The sequence below is a fragment of the Corella eumyota genome, chromosome 3, assembly GCF_963082875.1.
Source record: "Corella eumyota chromosome 3, kaCorEumy4.1, whole genome shotgun sequence".
Classification (NCBI taxonomy): domain Eukaryota; kingdom Metazoa; phylum Chordata; class Ascidiacea; order Phlebobranchia; family Corellidae; genus Corella; species Corella eumyota.
In genome coordinates this window covers 7,215,389-7,230,803 of record NC_137492.1, presented here as the reverse complement: position 1 = coordinate 7,230,803, position 15,415 = coordinate 7,215,389, and the positions used below count along the sequence as shown (strand labels likewise).

The 15,415-nt window shown below is 30.0% G+C and overlaps 2 protein-coding genes across 2 annotated transcripts in view; both read right to left on the bottom strand.

The window, feature by feature from the left end:
- Positions 1-10,200, bottom strand: part of LOC145745905 (reelin-like) — a 32,364-nt gene extending 22,164 nt beyond the window's left edge. The window contains exons 1-23 of the mRNA XM_082564086.1: positions 10,014-10,200; positions 9,477-9,557; positions 9,196-9,319; positions 8,864-8,952; positions 8,667-8,736; positions 8,324-8,475; positions 7,998-8,091; positions 7,526-7,760; positions 6,993-7,123; positions 6,533-6,678; positions 5,822-5,931; positions 5,292-5,497; positions 4,810-4,934; positions 4,312-4,507; positions 3,920-4,025; positions 3,540-3,658; positions 3,315-3,476; positions 2,630-2,842; positions 1,950-2,181; positions 1,503-1,615; positions 1,270-1,410; positions 603-798; positions 420-534 (exon numbers count right to left, since the gene is read on the bottom strand). Coding sequence (XP_082420212.1) covers positions 420-534; positions 603-798; positions 1,270-1,410; positions 1,503-1,615; positions 1,950-2,181; positions 2,630-2,842; positions 3,315-3,476; positions 3,540-3,658; positions 3,920-4,025; positions 4,312-4,507; positions 4,810-4,934; positions 5,292-5,497; positions 5,822-5,931; positions 6,533-6,678; positions 6,993-7,123; positions 7,526-7,760; positions 7,998-8,091; positions 8,324-8,475; positions 8,667-8,736; positions 8,864-8,952; positions 9,196-9,319; positions 9,477-9,557; positions 10,014-10,200 — 3,343 coding nt within the window. The remainder of the gene's footprint in view (positions 1-419; positions 535-602; positions 799-1,269; positions 1,411-1,502; positions 1,616-1,949; positions 2,182-2,629; positions 2,843-3,314; positions 3,477-3,539; positions 3,659-3,919; positions 4,026-4,311; positions 4,508-4,809; positions 4,935-5,291; positions 5,498-5,821; positions 5,932-6,532; positions 6,679-6,992; positions 7,124-7,525; positions 7,761-7,997; positions 8,092-8,323; positions 8,476-8,666; positions 8,737-8,863; positions 8,953-9,195; positions 9,320-9,476; positions 9,558-10,013) is intronic.
- Positions 10,201-11,426: 1,226 nt separating this feature from the next.
- Positions 11,427-15,313, bottom strand: LOC145745814 (origin recognition complex subunit 5-like). The gene is made up of 10 exons (XM_082563976.1): positions 15,117-15,313; positions 14,484-14,660; positions 13,836-13,910; positions 13,653-13,764; positions 13,295-13,425; positions 12,763-12,902; positions 12,506-12,659; positions 12,012-12,173; positions 11,713-11,825; positions 11,427-11,619 (listed from the first exon to the last, which is right to left on the bottom strand). Exons 1-10 carry the CDS (start codon positions 15,288-15,290, stop codon positions 11,574-11,576), a joined length of 1,284 nt encoding a protein of 427 aa, XP_082420102.1. The 5' UTR covers positions 15,291-15,313; the 3' UTR covers positions 11,427-11,573.
- Between the last annotated feature and the right edge of the window lie 102 nt (positions 15,314-15,415).

The window sequence follows — 15,415 nt, the reverse complement described above, 5'->3', positions numbered from 1 at the left end:
TGTTTTTTTATATATATATCTTTATCTTAGATGTGGAAAGGTTGAAAACGTGACCTCAACATAGAGTAACATCAGTTACCCTGACCCAGTCTCGAGTTGCCTGTAGCAGTTTGGGATATTATAGATTATAATTGCCCGATAATTGAGCTGCTGATTAGATGTTGGCTCAGCATGAGTTCATGCCGTTTATAGCGCCTTACTCAAAGGCGCTACAACATGAGATTATTGGGAATCAAACTCAGGACGTCATGCAGTTTATATTAAATTAAAGTTTTGTCATTATTCCGGTTGCATCATTATTCTGTATATAGCAAAGAAAAGTTAAAAATATTTGTTTTAGTAATTTATATTTAACGTTTGTTCTAATTTTAAAATAAATAAAAGGTTGTTACTATAAAAAATAAATTTAAAGTGTTTACCGTTATCTCTTCCAGTAGGTGGAAGACATTTTCCACCTCCGATCAAAATATAAAATTGAATTTGAACCCCAGATCTTGTATCTAAGTTAGGGGTCTGGACAAGTCTAACCCCTCTCTAAAATATTTTTAAATTAAACGCAAAGAAATTTATTTTAAAATAATTTTTTTTTATTTCAAACTTACTTTATCAAATTGCAAATAATTTGATGATGTCATTGCTTCGCACCCTGTCCCAACCCCATTTGGACCCATAATGTGACCTCCAACTACTTCCCAACCTTGACCCCTAAGCTTCATGATGTCATCAAAGGTGACATCAACCCCGGTGGGTAGGGGGTGATCGGGTAAACAAGTTTGACCCGAAAATCCAGGGTCACAACTTTATAAATTGTTAAAATTAAATTTGATCATTACTGTAAGTACGAAAACTGTACTAAATTAATTTAAGTAACTTAACCTAACTCAGTTTTCATTTTTTATATATTTATTTATCCTCAATGTTGGAAAGTCAATTTCACAACTTAAACATAGCTTAACATCCGTTACCCCGACCTAGGGGTTGCCTATGGCAGTTTAAGACAATATAGATTATAATTGCCCAATAATTAAGCCGCCGATTAAGTGTTGGCTCAGCAGGAGTTTATGCCGTTTATAGCACCTTACTCAAGAGTGCTACAGCATAAGAGAAGTGGGGATCAAACCTAGGACTTTATGTAGTTAACCAGTCATAGTGCCTTGCTTTTTTTGACAAAAAAATGCTGCGAATTAAACACAGTATAAATGTAGTGAGACCTAGTGTCGTTACAGCATTTCCAGATTATTAACAAATATAAAATTAACAATCACTTACACACAGACCCCATTTCTGCAATACCCATGATTCCGACAATAAAAAGGGCAAGTAGGTCCCATGTAAACATCACTAATTCCCCAACTATCTTGGGGGTAATCTATCTTTGTTTGGACCATTCTTAACCTCGTTGATGATGACCTTTTTTTTTAAAGTAATTGTATTACAAAAATTTTTTTTTTACTTTTAAGTTTGATTTCTATTTAACTTTGCTTTAATAAACTAAATGTTACCAAGTGCGTTGAGGCAATAATACGGTAATTCTTCTCCAATAATGATACTGATTGGCATGATAAAGAGAGGGTTCATGGTAGAATATAGTAGGTGCTGAGCCAGGATAAGTTAACTTAAAAAAAATTACAAATAAATGTTGTTAAAAAAATTGGTAATAAGATAATGCATGATGTAGCAGTTAAAATGCTAGGTTTTATAATATGATGCCCTGTGTTTGTTGCCTACTACTTCAATGCCGTCGTGTCCCTGACTAAGAAGCAAAAAATCAATACATAAGTAAACTAGTATTGAGTAATTTAATTATAACAAACAATTTGCCAAAGTTAACTTGAGACTTTGTGGGCAACATGTTTTACTTCATGTTTAGGCCATTTAATTATACAATGACAACAAATAAACACACAAAAAAATATATTAATTACAAAAACAGATTTTAAAAGTTTTACCTCCTGTACTAATGACCACGTCTTCCCATCATCAACTGAAAACTGAAGTTCTAACTCAGTTAAAAGTTCTTTTCTTTTTGAAATTATTGAAGTAGACCTGTTGTCATGTCGCTGGTCATCACCGCAACCAATCACAATCTCAGCTTGCAGAAGATAACCTGATGTAACATGGAAGGTTTGGGTCTCAGCATATCTTGGTTGATTTTCATGATCTGGACCATTTGGAGTGAACCTAAAATCAAAAATTTATTTTTATGCAATTAGAAATTGTCGCCCAATCTTTTGTTTTTATATTATTTTAAAAAAATATCCCAAACTGCCAAAAGCAACTTAAGACTGTGTCGGGGTAACCGACAATACTTTTTGTTTAAGTTGTGGAGTCAACCTTCCGATATCAAGGATAAAAATATTTAATCTTTTTTTATTTGCTAAAAGTTATTGCAAAAGTTTTCTGATAGCAGTTTCAATTATTTCGTAGGCCCATAAATAAGAATTACATATATATAACCAACCCACCAAGCTCCATTATATATATTTAAAAATAACAAATATTAATTTAACATTATGAGTAAAACTTGGGTTATTTTTTAAGTTTCTATAAATTGGTAATATTCTAACTTTTATGCTTTTATAAAAAATCGTAATATATATAAATCTAGCAACTTAAAATATCCACTTACGCGAGAACCAATGACTTGTTACAATAAGGTTGCAAGGTACCAAGATGAAAGTTAACAGATTGACTGTATGCTGTCCTAAACAATTGTGATGTTACAATCAGGTTATCCAATGCCCACACAGCAAGGCCCTCTTGTGGTGAAATTAGTGGTTGAATAAATTGAAATTGAAGGCCAAGTATTCGTGCAACAGGAGGTATGTGTAAAGATATAATTCTGTAAATTAAAAAATATTAAATAGATGTTATTGTAGAATATAACATGGCTATACAAATGTTTGTGTTTTTTTCATCCATGATATCAGAAAACTGACTTAACAGCCTACAAAAGAAGCTTTTTGATGCTGAACGGCCTTAAGTTGACTTTAAAGTTTGAAATATTATTAAATTTTTAATTGTTTTTCATGTTGGAAGGTTAACTTCACAATCTAAACATAGAGTAACTTCATTTAACCTCAACCAGCCTTAAGTTGTCTTTGGCAGTTTGAATATTAAAGAATATAATTGGCTGATAATTAAGCTGCTAATTAAGTATTAGCTTAGCAGAATTTATACCAGTTATAGTACCTTACCTAAAGTCGCTACAGCGTCCGACCAGCGAAGATCGAACCTAGGACCTCACAGAATAAAGCCAGTTGTTGTAACTACTACACTGTGCAGTCAGAAAATTAATAATAACATAAACTTACTGAGGTACTCTGCTGATATTAAATTTAATGTTGTCTAACAAATGCCAGGTAAGTTGATTATCGGTTGAATATTGTACAAGTACGCCTTCGCCTGGTGAAGTTGGGGGACTACATGAACCAACATTAGAATAACGACCCATTAGGATTGTGAACTGAACAAACCTAAAAAAAATTTATATAATATTAAAAAAAAAATATATAATAAATTTTAAATTTGGATCTCACTTTAGATTTGTTGCATTAAGTTGCTTTGTGACTAACACTCTAGGGGAATTCCCATCAAAAACTAGGGACTTTCCCGAACCTAAGATCCCACAAGCAAAACTAATACGAGCACCCGAAACCTAAATAAGAAAATTCTGTAAATTATCTTGAAAATTAATTTTACTTTGTAGTGGCTTTAGGGTTGGCACTATAGTTTGGGGACAAAAGTTTTTAAAGTCAAGGTTACAAGTTTAATACCCAGCGCTTGCTGTCCACCATACAAAAATACTTTTCAAAACCCTATGATCTAATTACAATTATATCAACCTGCAAAGGTAATAGCATTAAGAGATAAATTGCTTTAAGATTATGAGACAAAAATACAATATTAAACAGTTTACCTTCTTCATTAATGGCAAGTTATAATTGTTAAATTTTTCTGATAAAAAATCTGGTAAGTTTGAATGAAATGTGTTGCAAGTAACACCGCTATAACCATCATCACAGCTGTAATATAAAAACATAATTGAGCAAGTAAATTTTAAATAAATCTAATAATTTTGGTGGATTTTTACAGATAATAATATAAAAATATAATACTTTAATAAGAAATAAAAAAGAATAAAGCAGTATCAAAATAATTTTTTTTTCTAAAAATTTAATTTTTTTTTTTTTGAATAACTGAACCTACAAAATCAAATTAATCAAAAAAATTTAAGTTAGGGTAAGGGTGTATTTTACAGACACCCCTAAATAAATAGCATCTTTCAAAAATTATAAATATTGATCTTACATGCATCCATCTTTACTGCACTCTCCTCTTCCATTACAAAACTCAGGACATTGTTCATCAGATCCTATATACACATCATCAATCGCCCATTGTGATGTCACATTAGATGGAATCTGAAACCATCTGAATCTTGTTCTTCTTGAAAGGGAAGCAACTGGAAGTGGGATAGTTACTCGCTGCCATCTAGTGTAAAAATTTTTTTTTCATATATATAACTTTATTTTTTTTAAATTAATCATTCAGTGTAAAAAAGCATTTCTTTGGATTTTAAAATATTTTGACAATACATTAATAAAAAAGTAAAATTTATATAAAATTGATAAATTTAAAGAGATAAGTAAATTAATTATCACTTTATTACAATAATAATAAACCATACTGTGAAAGTCAATTTAAACTAGGTTAAAGTTGCAAAATAAACCCTATGTTTAGATCATGAGATTGACCTTCTAAAATTGAAAATGAAAAATTACAAAAAAAAAATTTGATCTTACCCCTCTCCAATAGTAGCATGATAAACTGAATGTTGAGCTGAATATTTGCCAGGACAAGTTTCAGGTAAACATTCACGTTGAAGTAAGTTCCACGATTGTCCCAAGTCTGTTGAATATTGAAACTTTATTCTGTTTAGAATAAAAATATTTTTTAAATTTTAAATATTAGGAAAAATTTTTTGTATTTATTTATCTTTGATGTAGGAAGGTTGACTTAACAACCTAAACATAAAGTAACATCAGTTACCCTGACCCAGTCTTAAATTGCCTTTTGGCAGTTGGAATATTATAGAATATAATTTCCCCTAATTAAGCTGCTGATTAAGTGTTGGTTTAGCAGTAGTTCATACCATTTACAGCACCTCACTCAAGGGTGCTAAAGCATGAGCGTAGTGGAAAATGATCCCAGAATTCTTTTAAGATTATAAAAAAAAATGCCAGAAATATTACAAAAATTGGTAAAAATATAAAAAAAAAATTTCTGACTTGTTCAAAGCATTGATGTTTTCACAATTTGCATTCACGTAAAATTGTGCCACATGGTGGTGTGATCTCGGCTGTTCAACCAAGCGGAACGAGCCAATCCCCCAAACATCTTTGGTAACCCCCTTGTTGCTTCGCTGGCTTAAACAAATTGTTGCCCCAGCAACCCGAGCTTTGTGGGGTATTGGTACGATGACATCGCGTGGAGTCTAAAATAATGTTAAAAAAATTTTTTTTTTTAAATTATTAACATTTTACAAACAGTTTTATGTTTTTTAGTGTTTCAGTATTTAAAAAATAGCACAAATTTTTGTTTTAATACTTTGTATTTTTGTTTTTTGAACATTATTAACCTAAAAAATAAAAGCTATTGCCTCTTTATTAACCTTTAAATTGTTCTTAACCTTTTATATCTAAAATTAAATATCATTAGCACCTCTACTTAAAGATGCTATTACTTATATAGTAGGAAAACTGTTACTCATAATATATTAAAAATTACATTATGTTATAAAAAATGAAATATATAATACCCTGTATGCATCAAATGAGAAAGTACGAACTAATGTTTGAACGTCGTTATAGATTGTGTAATAATGAACATCATTGTTGTGCGAAGTACTTTTTGAGCAATTTCCACCACCTGAAATTAAAAAAAAAAATTATTGCTTATTTGATAAAAAACAAAACATCAAAGAAATACAAATTAAAAAAAAAATTTTTTTCTTTCGATGTAAGAAATACGACTTTTTTTCTATATCTTTATCCTCGATGTGGGAAGGTCGACTGCACAACCTAAACATGAGGTAACATCAGTTACCCCAACCCAGTCTTATATTCCCTTCGGCAGTTGGGGATATTATAGAAAATAATTGCCTGATAATTAAACTACTGATTACGTAATAGGCTCAGCAGAAGTTTACACCATTATAGCGTCTTACTTAAGGGTGCTACAGAATGAAAGCAGTGGGGATCTAACCCACGACCTCATGTAGTGAAGCCAAGTGATAACCACGCAACAGTAGGACCTCATCTAGTGTAGCAAGTGTTCTTGCCACTACAACATGCTGCTGGCCTTTCCAGTCTATACATAAGGTAACATTTGTTACCTTTCCTAGCAGTTTTTGAATATTATTGATCTTATTTGACAGATAATTCCCTGCTAAATAAACTTGGGCTTCGCAAAAATAAAAAATTATTTTTAAATAATAATGATAAAAATAAAATGCAAATTGGTGACTAACCGATGGTAAGAACAAATGTAGCTGCCACCTTATCAGTTAAGTCCACATCTGGACTTGAACAATATGACCTCTTACCAGCCATATTAAACAAACGAACATGTTCTTTAGGTTCATGACCACAAACCCCTTTTGCTAAAGTACCCCCACTAAAAAGTGGGTAAAAATTTATTATTTTTTTTAATCGTAGTAAAGCCAGCACCTTTAAGTAAGGCACTATAAACGGTATAAACTCCTGCTGAGCCAACGCTTTTAATATATATTCCATAATATCCCAAACTGTCATAGGCAACTTGAGATTGGATCAGGGTAACTGATGTTACTCTATGTTTAGGTTGTGAAGTCGACCTTCCCACATCAAGGACAAAGATATATATAAAAAAAAAATACATCGAGCAAAAATTTTAAAAAAATTTATATTTTTTCTCAAAACAATTTTTTTTTAATTTTAGGCAAAACTTACTTCCTATACATGTGGGTAACTTGGGTACCTTCCTCTCTTCCATCTGAGAGATCAATGTCCCGTGACGTCACCCAAGTGGGGGCAGTGTTGCCAGTAAATAATAAAGCGTTTCCCTTTGAAACACAAGCAGACTAAAAAAGAAAACCGTAATAAGCAAAATTTTTAATTAGAAAAGCGAATGTATATGTCCAATTTTTAGGCCTACGAAATACATAAAACTGCAATTTGTGGTCCGCGGGTAAATTGTAGCGCCCTTGAGTAAGGCGTAATAAACAAAATTAACTCCTGCTAAACTAACACTCAATCAGCAGTTTAGTTACTGGCAAATATAATCTATAATATCCCAAACTGCAAAAGGCTACTTGAGACTGAAACTAGGATAACTGAAACTCATGTTACTCTATGTTTAGATTGTTAAGTCAACCTTTTTATATTGAGAATAAATAAATAAAAAAAAAAAAATTACTATTTGTTAGATATTAAAATTTATTATTTTTACACTTTAAATGTACACACACAATTAATTTATTTACCTTTACCATGCCACCAGGCATAAACAGCCAATTATTCTGATTTATTGGATTAAAATTATCTTGTATTGACTTAGGGATTTCTGCATCATTGCTAACAAGTATGTTATCAATAGCCCAACAACCGACAAAATTTTCAGAATTTTTATTTGGTTCCGAAAACTTTATCTCTGCTCCTTCTGTTTTTGCTGCGATAGGAATTCGAATCACATGGATAATACTGCCACTAGTTGGTGTCCTAGAGCAAAATTTATTCAAAATATAATGATATACTATATAAATAATACAAAAATTTTTACAAAATTAAATAGTCAATATATATACAAAAGACTTCAATTTTTATTTTTCTATGATTATATCACTGTTTTAATATAATCATCAATATTTGTAAAATTATTTTACATTTAAAAGTAAATTAAAAATTTAATGTTACATTTTTACATCTAAATATGGGAATTTATGATTAATTTGTTACCTGACAGTTGCCATAGTTGTCCAAACATAAGATTCACTTGGATTTCTGTATGAAATATGAATGTGGCTTTCACTTGCATTACAAAGACCCGCACCTAATAAAATCATATCAATTTTTTTTTTAAATACACCACAAAATAGGGATAAAATACATTAAAGTCAATGAATTAAAATCAAATATCCAACTAAAATTCAATTTAGTTGAAAATTTAAATTTCTTTTTCAATATATATCTATGAATTACATAACAGTTTAAAAGCCTATTGTATTTTTAATCAAAAAAATGTATAATAACTAGTTTAAAGTAAGTTGATTTTTGGCTTTTACCAAAAGCAAACTGAAGGGCAATAGCTTTTGTTAAATTTAAAGGAGTTGTGATTAAATTTCGACTCCGAGAATCAGAACAAAAAACTGCTGCATTTTCGTGCATAATTTCACCACATTGTTGGCCTATTTCTACCCCACTATGTTCTGGGTTCCTGTAAAAATAACTTCATCAATTTTTCTACTTGTTAAATTAAGTGGGTAAATCATTTAAAGACATAAATGTAATTAATTTTTATCACTACTAAATTAAAATCTCATGTAAAAGCAATCATACAGCACAAAACAAAATGGGACTCAACTTTATAGGCTACTTTATTTTTTTAAATTTAGTTTTAAATCTTACCAGTCTTCCGAAAAAGATGAGGAAGAATCGAAATCTTCTCGAAGAATAATATCAGAAGTATGAACATCGGCTAAAAATAAAAAAAAATATTTGTAACAAAAAATAAAAATAACAAGCCATCGTAATGACTTAAAACAAATGCCTTATGTTTATAGTCTGTAATAAGTTTCAATATATAGTTATAAACTATTGCTGACCTAAACTTGAGGTTCCTGTGCCTTCCTCACATATCTGGTAGCCTACAACATCGTTTATTATAATATGATGTCTATCTGAAGCCCTTATTCTGCACAGGGAAGCAAATTTTTAAAAATTTCAAGGTTTTAATTTTAGCATACCTTAAGAAGAAAAAAATAAAATGAGCCCAAGTTTAAAAAAAAAATTAAAAAAAAACTAGATAAAATAATGTTAGTATATATAATAAGTTTTCAGCAGTAGCCTAGTTTATGGCCAATAGGTTACATAACAATTTTTAATTCCAGTCATGCAATCACAATAAGGACCAAGCAAAGAGACACAATAAACTTACATTAAACTGACACAACCCGATCCACTGGATGGAGCCATCCAGTAGAAATGTGTCGAGTTAAGTTGTCGAGGGTGCATATGGGTGTGAATAGGTATGCACACATATTTATCTTTTTTGTTTGACTCTAAAAATCAAGCATAACTTATTTTTTTAATTGAACAGGCTGTTTACTTAAACTTAGTAGGCTATAACCCATTTTAAACATAAATGTTAATGGTACATTAAGACATAAAAGATAGTTATAAACATACACAAGTTAATCAAATTATTATTAAACTAACCTCCATTCAATTTCGTGTTTGTTACGGATATAACTCCAGTTACTGACAAGTAACTAAAAGAAACTCCAGTTGTAATTGTAACTAAAATATAAATTTAATGTCAACATTGAGTAGGTTATTTTCTCTAAGGTTGAATTTATTGAGCCTGTAAATGTTTTACTAAACTTTAATAACGAAAAACAAATTTTAAGTGTAAAAAAATTTGGGAACTCTATTAGCGTCGTTCGCCAGTTTAAGCGGGTAGTACTAAAATAAATGCGGAAAAGGTCGGAATTCGAAGAGAAAGATTAGGTAAAGGTATAAACATTCCGCACTTTTCCGCATTTATAAACCGAGCAGACGACGCTAACAGCTTCTTTAGCGCACGATGAAATACGTGAACAAATTTTGCGCTATACAGCATGCAAAAGAAAAGTAATAATCTTAAAGGAATATTTACGATAAGTAAATTAAGAATATATGCTAAGATTGCAATAGATAGTAGTTTTAAAGCAATCTAAAAACGAAATTCTTAGGCTAAAAAATAAACGAACTTACTTTCGTAGATCTCTCCCGGTAAGTATAACGCAGGGTTGCCGGAAATTTTCACAGAAAGTTTAATATCGTTTAGTTTCTTTGTAACCGGCTCAAGTTGACCTTGGTAATTACAAAAATGATAACTTATATCGCCATAGCTTTGAATTAGAGGCAAGGCAAGAAATATGACCAATAATTGATGTAACATTGTCCTTAATCGAAAGTATCCGGTAATTAAAACTAGTTTAGCCTATCGACCGGGCCGTTGGGCTGCGGTTAATAAAATTGTTTTTCGAGTTTTTGTCTCAGATATTAATGCAGCAAAAACTTAACTTTATATCTGTTAACATAAAACAACAGTAAGATCCTTTTTTACTTGACATATTCCAAACATATTGTAAATTTCACTTTTTCTCTAAAATATTTGAACCGTCAACACGAGCTAAAAATAGACCAAGGTTATAAACTTTTTGCTAAATATAAAACAACCCCAACAGCAACAGTTGTTTAGCATAGCATTCTATAAAGCCTTTTTTAAATATTAACTTACTTGTTTATATATTCCAAAACTTATGCTTAATTATTTACATTTTTCTAAACAAAACGTAAACGAAAGATACTGCTGCAAATGGCACTAAATGTCCACGTATCGCTGTTTTACTCGCTAAGACAACTTTATTATTATATTTACCGGTGGTGGAGTGATGGTTGGCTGCTTTATAACTAGCACTTTTGCAGAAAAGAGACAATTTGTAGATTTTTTTCGCATGGTTAATGATTTCTATATCTCTTTTTGAATTAGTTTCGTGTCAAAGAGGTACGATCGCCTAAACTGCTAAAAACATTTAGCGAGTGACCAACAAAAAAGACATTTTTCAAGCTAGCTAAGCTGCGTATTTTGGCAAACTTTAATAATTTAAGTAAGAGTAGATTAACGTTTTTTATAAGCCAGTTTTCTAATTAAAAAACATCAAAAACAAGTTGACCAACATTTAAAAAAATTCACAATTTTTATAGGTCAATAAGCCTTTAATGTAAAGGTCAAAAAGTCCAGAATTAAATTTCCTAAAATTACGATTTTTCGATGATCAAAAACAGCAAATCAAAGTTGATTAATTATCCTGTTTACCAGACTTCACTAGTCTTTTGGGATTGATGTAAATTTGAGGAGAAACAAATCTGGTCCCACGCATATTCACCAAACATGGCGACAAATTAAAGGTAGTTTGCTAATTAAAAGGTGAATGAAGCAGCACAAAAACAGATTTAATATAAAACTGTTTTATAAAACTACTTTTAGACAAAAACCGTGCAAAAAAAAACAAATTTTGCCCGTAATTATGTAACTATACTTTTGCGTGGTAATTTTCCACACTAAGTTATTTTTCTTTCCTTTCTTAAATAAAAAAAAACATTTCCTAAAAAAATGCAATAGAAAAAATTTTATTAACGCAGTACTCAAAAAATAAATAAGTTCGTAATTCCGTAATGAATAAGGAAATAAATAAGAAAATCACAAACGGCAAGGTCATGTTTAAGGAATGACGTCATTGCGTGATGTCAGCAGTGATGATACGCGTGTCATACGAAATCAAAAAGGTACTTGACTACGTCAAAGTTAACAGTTCTTAAAAAAAAATAAAAACAAAAATATTTTTTTGGTCTATACGTCTTTTAACAATATTTATTTTATTTTTTTTTTATAAAAACTTCTACTTACTTTGCTACGTTTGATATGAACTCCAATGACACAATGCATTTGTATTTAGGTTGATCTATTTGATCATCATGACCTATCTGTGCTATAAGATGTAAAGACACTAAAGACGAGATCTAAATGTAAGTGATAAGGGATAAAATAAATAATAAAAGAAAAATTAAAAAACAAAATTTGAAATCAGTTTTGTTAATTTTTTTAAATTTCAAAGATCCCTTAAACCAACTAATTTAAAATAAATTAAAAATGATTGCAAATAATAAAACAACTATTAAACATTGAAATAAACACAAATCACACACTTGTGAGAATATATGGGCAGAAGGTGGCACTCTCTCATCAACGATTGAATAAAATATTGCCATCAACCTATCAAGTGGAAAGTTATGGGGGCCACGAAGGTGGGCATTCTTTTTTTCATCCTTTTTCATTGAGCGCGCAGTTTTCTTCATCTTGCCCGCATTCTAAAGAAACATAACAGGCAAAAATTAAGATGCTTGAATTATAAAAAAAGTACCCTTTAAAAGTTATTATTTATAGTTGGTCATCTATTATATGCTGATAAAGTATTGGATCAGCACAAGTTTATACTTATACTGTTTATAATGCATTACTACAAGGCACTACAGCAAAAGAGTGGTTGGGATCAAACCCAGGATCTAATGTAGAGAAGCCAAGTGTTCCGACAACTACACTGTAATTGATCAAACTTTAGGAAGATTACAATTCAAATACCTTTCTAATTGGCTTATTTAAATTTTTGATCAAAGTAAAGGTTAAAAAAATGATATCTTACCTTTAGAAAAAATCTCCTATCAGTTTGTGTTGGGTTAAATGAAGCAATGTAAGCAGCGATAAGTAGAAATTTGGAGTAGAAAGGCAGTTCAACAATATTGTGATGGGTTTTCGCGACTGCTTCTGTATTTTCGTAAACTTTTTCCCATTCTTTACTACACAAATTTACAAAACCAGATTTATGTTAAATAAATAAATAAAAAATAGCACGTATAATAAAATGCAGGCGTATTAATTTATTTTTATTAATTTTTTAACCTTGACACTTCTCTCATGTAAAGTTTCTGTAAAGCATTTCTTAAATGGGGTTCAACATTTTTCCACAATTTATGTTTGTCCTCGTTTCCAGCGTTTCCCTTTTTTATGGGCTCACAATAAATTGAAAAATTCATCTCAGCCTAAAACATTAAAAATTATGCCAATTTAGTTGAGAATTTAAATAAACATGTAATAAAGTAATATATATGTTCCATTTTAATTGGATATATAAACAGCAGCATGACATAGTGGTCAGAACACTTGCTACACTTCATGTGGTCGTGGGTTCGATCACCACTTCTTTTATGCTGTAGCACCCTTGAGCACGGCCCCATAAATGATATAAACTTCCGATAAGCCGAAACTTAATCAACAGCTTAACTATTAGGCAACTTAAATCTATAATAACCGAAACTAACAAAGGCAACTAAATGCTAGGCAGGAGTAACGGCTGTTACTCTATGTTTAGGTTATGAAGCCAACCTTTCCACATCAGGGATAAGGATCAAAAAAAATTAAACTAAAATCTTACTAGATGTCTTAATTCTCTTAAATCCCTGCAAGCAACGGAAAACACAGCTAACACCATACTTATATAATGTCTGTAGAACTGGTATTCAATTTCTGGTGATCTTAAGTGACATAACACCTCAACTAGTTCATCTATATAAAATATAGTGGTTTAATTTAAAAATAATTTAAAGTTTTAGAATAATAAATTTAATTTTAACAACCTATTTCATAATTATACTTAATCTCAAATTTTTAAAGTAAAAAGGTAATATTAACAACTAAATTTATTAAGAGGACCGGTAGAAAAAAACTTAAAGTTCAAGTAAAAATATATAGTCGAATTAATTAAATAAAAAAACACAAAACAAAATTTAAACCTTTATTGTAATCAGGAAAGAATAAAATAAAAGGATCTCTTATTCCAACCCCATTATAAAATTTTTCCCATGGCAATTCACTTACAAATATAACACACAAATTACAGAACGTCTGAAAAAAAAAAAACTGAAAATTTTACAAGTCATTTTTATGTTGTTTTGTTTTGTTAAAATTGTATTTACCAATTCTTGAAGGTTCACCAAAGCTGGAAGTAAATTAATATCTCTATCCCTTAATCTCTCACATTTGTCAAAAATCTATAAAAAATATTTAAATGTATCTCAACATTTTATGTGTATAAGCGATATGTTAAAGCCATATATTACCAATATTTTTAGACTCAAAAATTAATAAAGTTGGTGTCACTGAACACAAAAATGATTTTAACTTTAAATAAATTCACCTACTTTTTAAGTTGAACAATTTATTTAAATTAATTTAAAAAAAAGAAAAGGGAAGCCCTGTTTGTGATGACGTAGAAAGTACTAGCTTGTATACATTTACTACACTAGTTGGTACTTTCTACGTCACACAAAAAAATATGGTAAGTTTTTTTTATGTTAATCATTTTCCAGTATTTTTGAAAATTAAATTGTAAGTGCCACAGACATTTTTTAAAGATTCTAAAGCCATGTTGTAATTTGTTGTCAACCCTACTAACGTGCTATATAAATCACTAATAAAATTGCAAAACTCTGTAACATAACACTTTAAAGTTTACTATTTTAGCCAAAAATATAAAATTTTAATTTCATAATTTAATTAATTATTAAGTGTTACACTTACAAATTTTAATATCAGAATAGTACAAAAACCAAAATTCAACTTACAATATATGCTGTTTCTTCTTTTTTCAATAAGCAATATTTCAAACCACGAACCAAATCATTCATATTTTCACACTTGTTTAACTTTGTGTCATCGTCACCCTGTAGTCCATCCAATATTTCTCCATACAATAACGAGTTTGTGTAACACTCAATGCAGTTTACAGTTACATGACATAACTAAAAAATTAGCACAATGTTTTTATAATGTTATTATCAAATACGAGACAAAAACGATTGTTATTTGGATTTTTTATTTATGTTTATTCTTTGTGATATAAATCATATTTGCCTTATCACTAAAACACTTTTTTAAATTCAATACGTTTAATATTTATTAATGAGTAGAAATGGCAAAATCACTTTTATTTACACATTTGAAGGTCACTTGGCTTTACTACACAAGGTTCAGGGCGGATCCCAACTGCTTTCATGCAGTATTGCCCTTTAAACGATATAAACTTATTTTGAGCAAGAACTTTATTAGCAGCTTAGTTATTAAGCAAAATTAATCTAAAATATCCCAAACTGACATAGGCAACTCACGACTAGGTCAGGGTAACTGATGTTGCTCTATGTTTAGGTAGTGAAGTCAACCTTTCCACATCGAGGCCAAATAAATATCAAAAAACATACATTTTGTTTCTTCATCACACGATTAATCACCACAGTTTTACCACAAGATGAATGACCATAAATAAATATTGAAGAAGGGGTGTACTGGCTTGGAGTCCCAAATAAGCTCTCAAGTTGTTGAATTTGTTTTTCTCGAGCAGGTAAAGTCATACTTGATTCATTCGAAACAGGCATTTTAATTTAAAAAGTAATTAAAAAATGATTCTAAAAGATGGCATAAATAAAAAGAAATTACATATATTGCACAAACAGAAAATTGAACTTATTTATATGGCTAACATTAATGTTTGAAAATTATA

Bases quoted from the DNA above. Each gene is read 5' to 3' on its own strand.
- LOC145745814 (XM_082563976.1), bottom strand. From the start codon at position 15,290: ATGCCTGTTTCGAATGAATCAAGTATGACTTTACCTGCTCGAGAAAAA. The intron at 13,765-13,835 runs GTAAATACAATT...TTTTTTTTTCAG, and splicing joins TGGTGAACCTTCAAGAATTG to ACGTTCTGTAATTTGTGTGT. The intron at 11,620-11,712 runs GTAAGTAGAAGT...TTTTTTTTTAAG, and splicing joins TTCATATCAAACGTAGCAAA to AACTGTTAACTTTGACGTAG.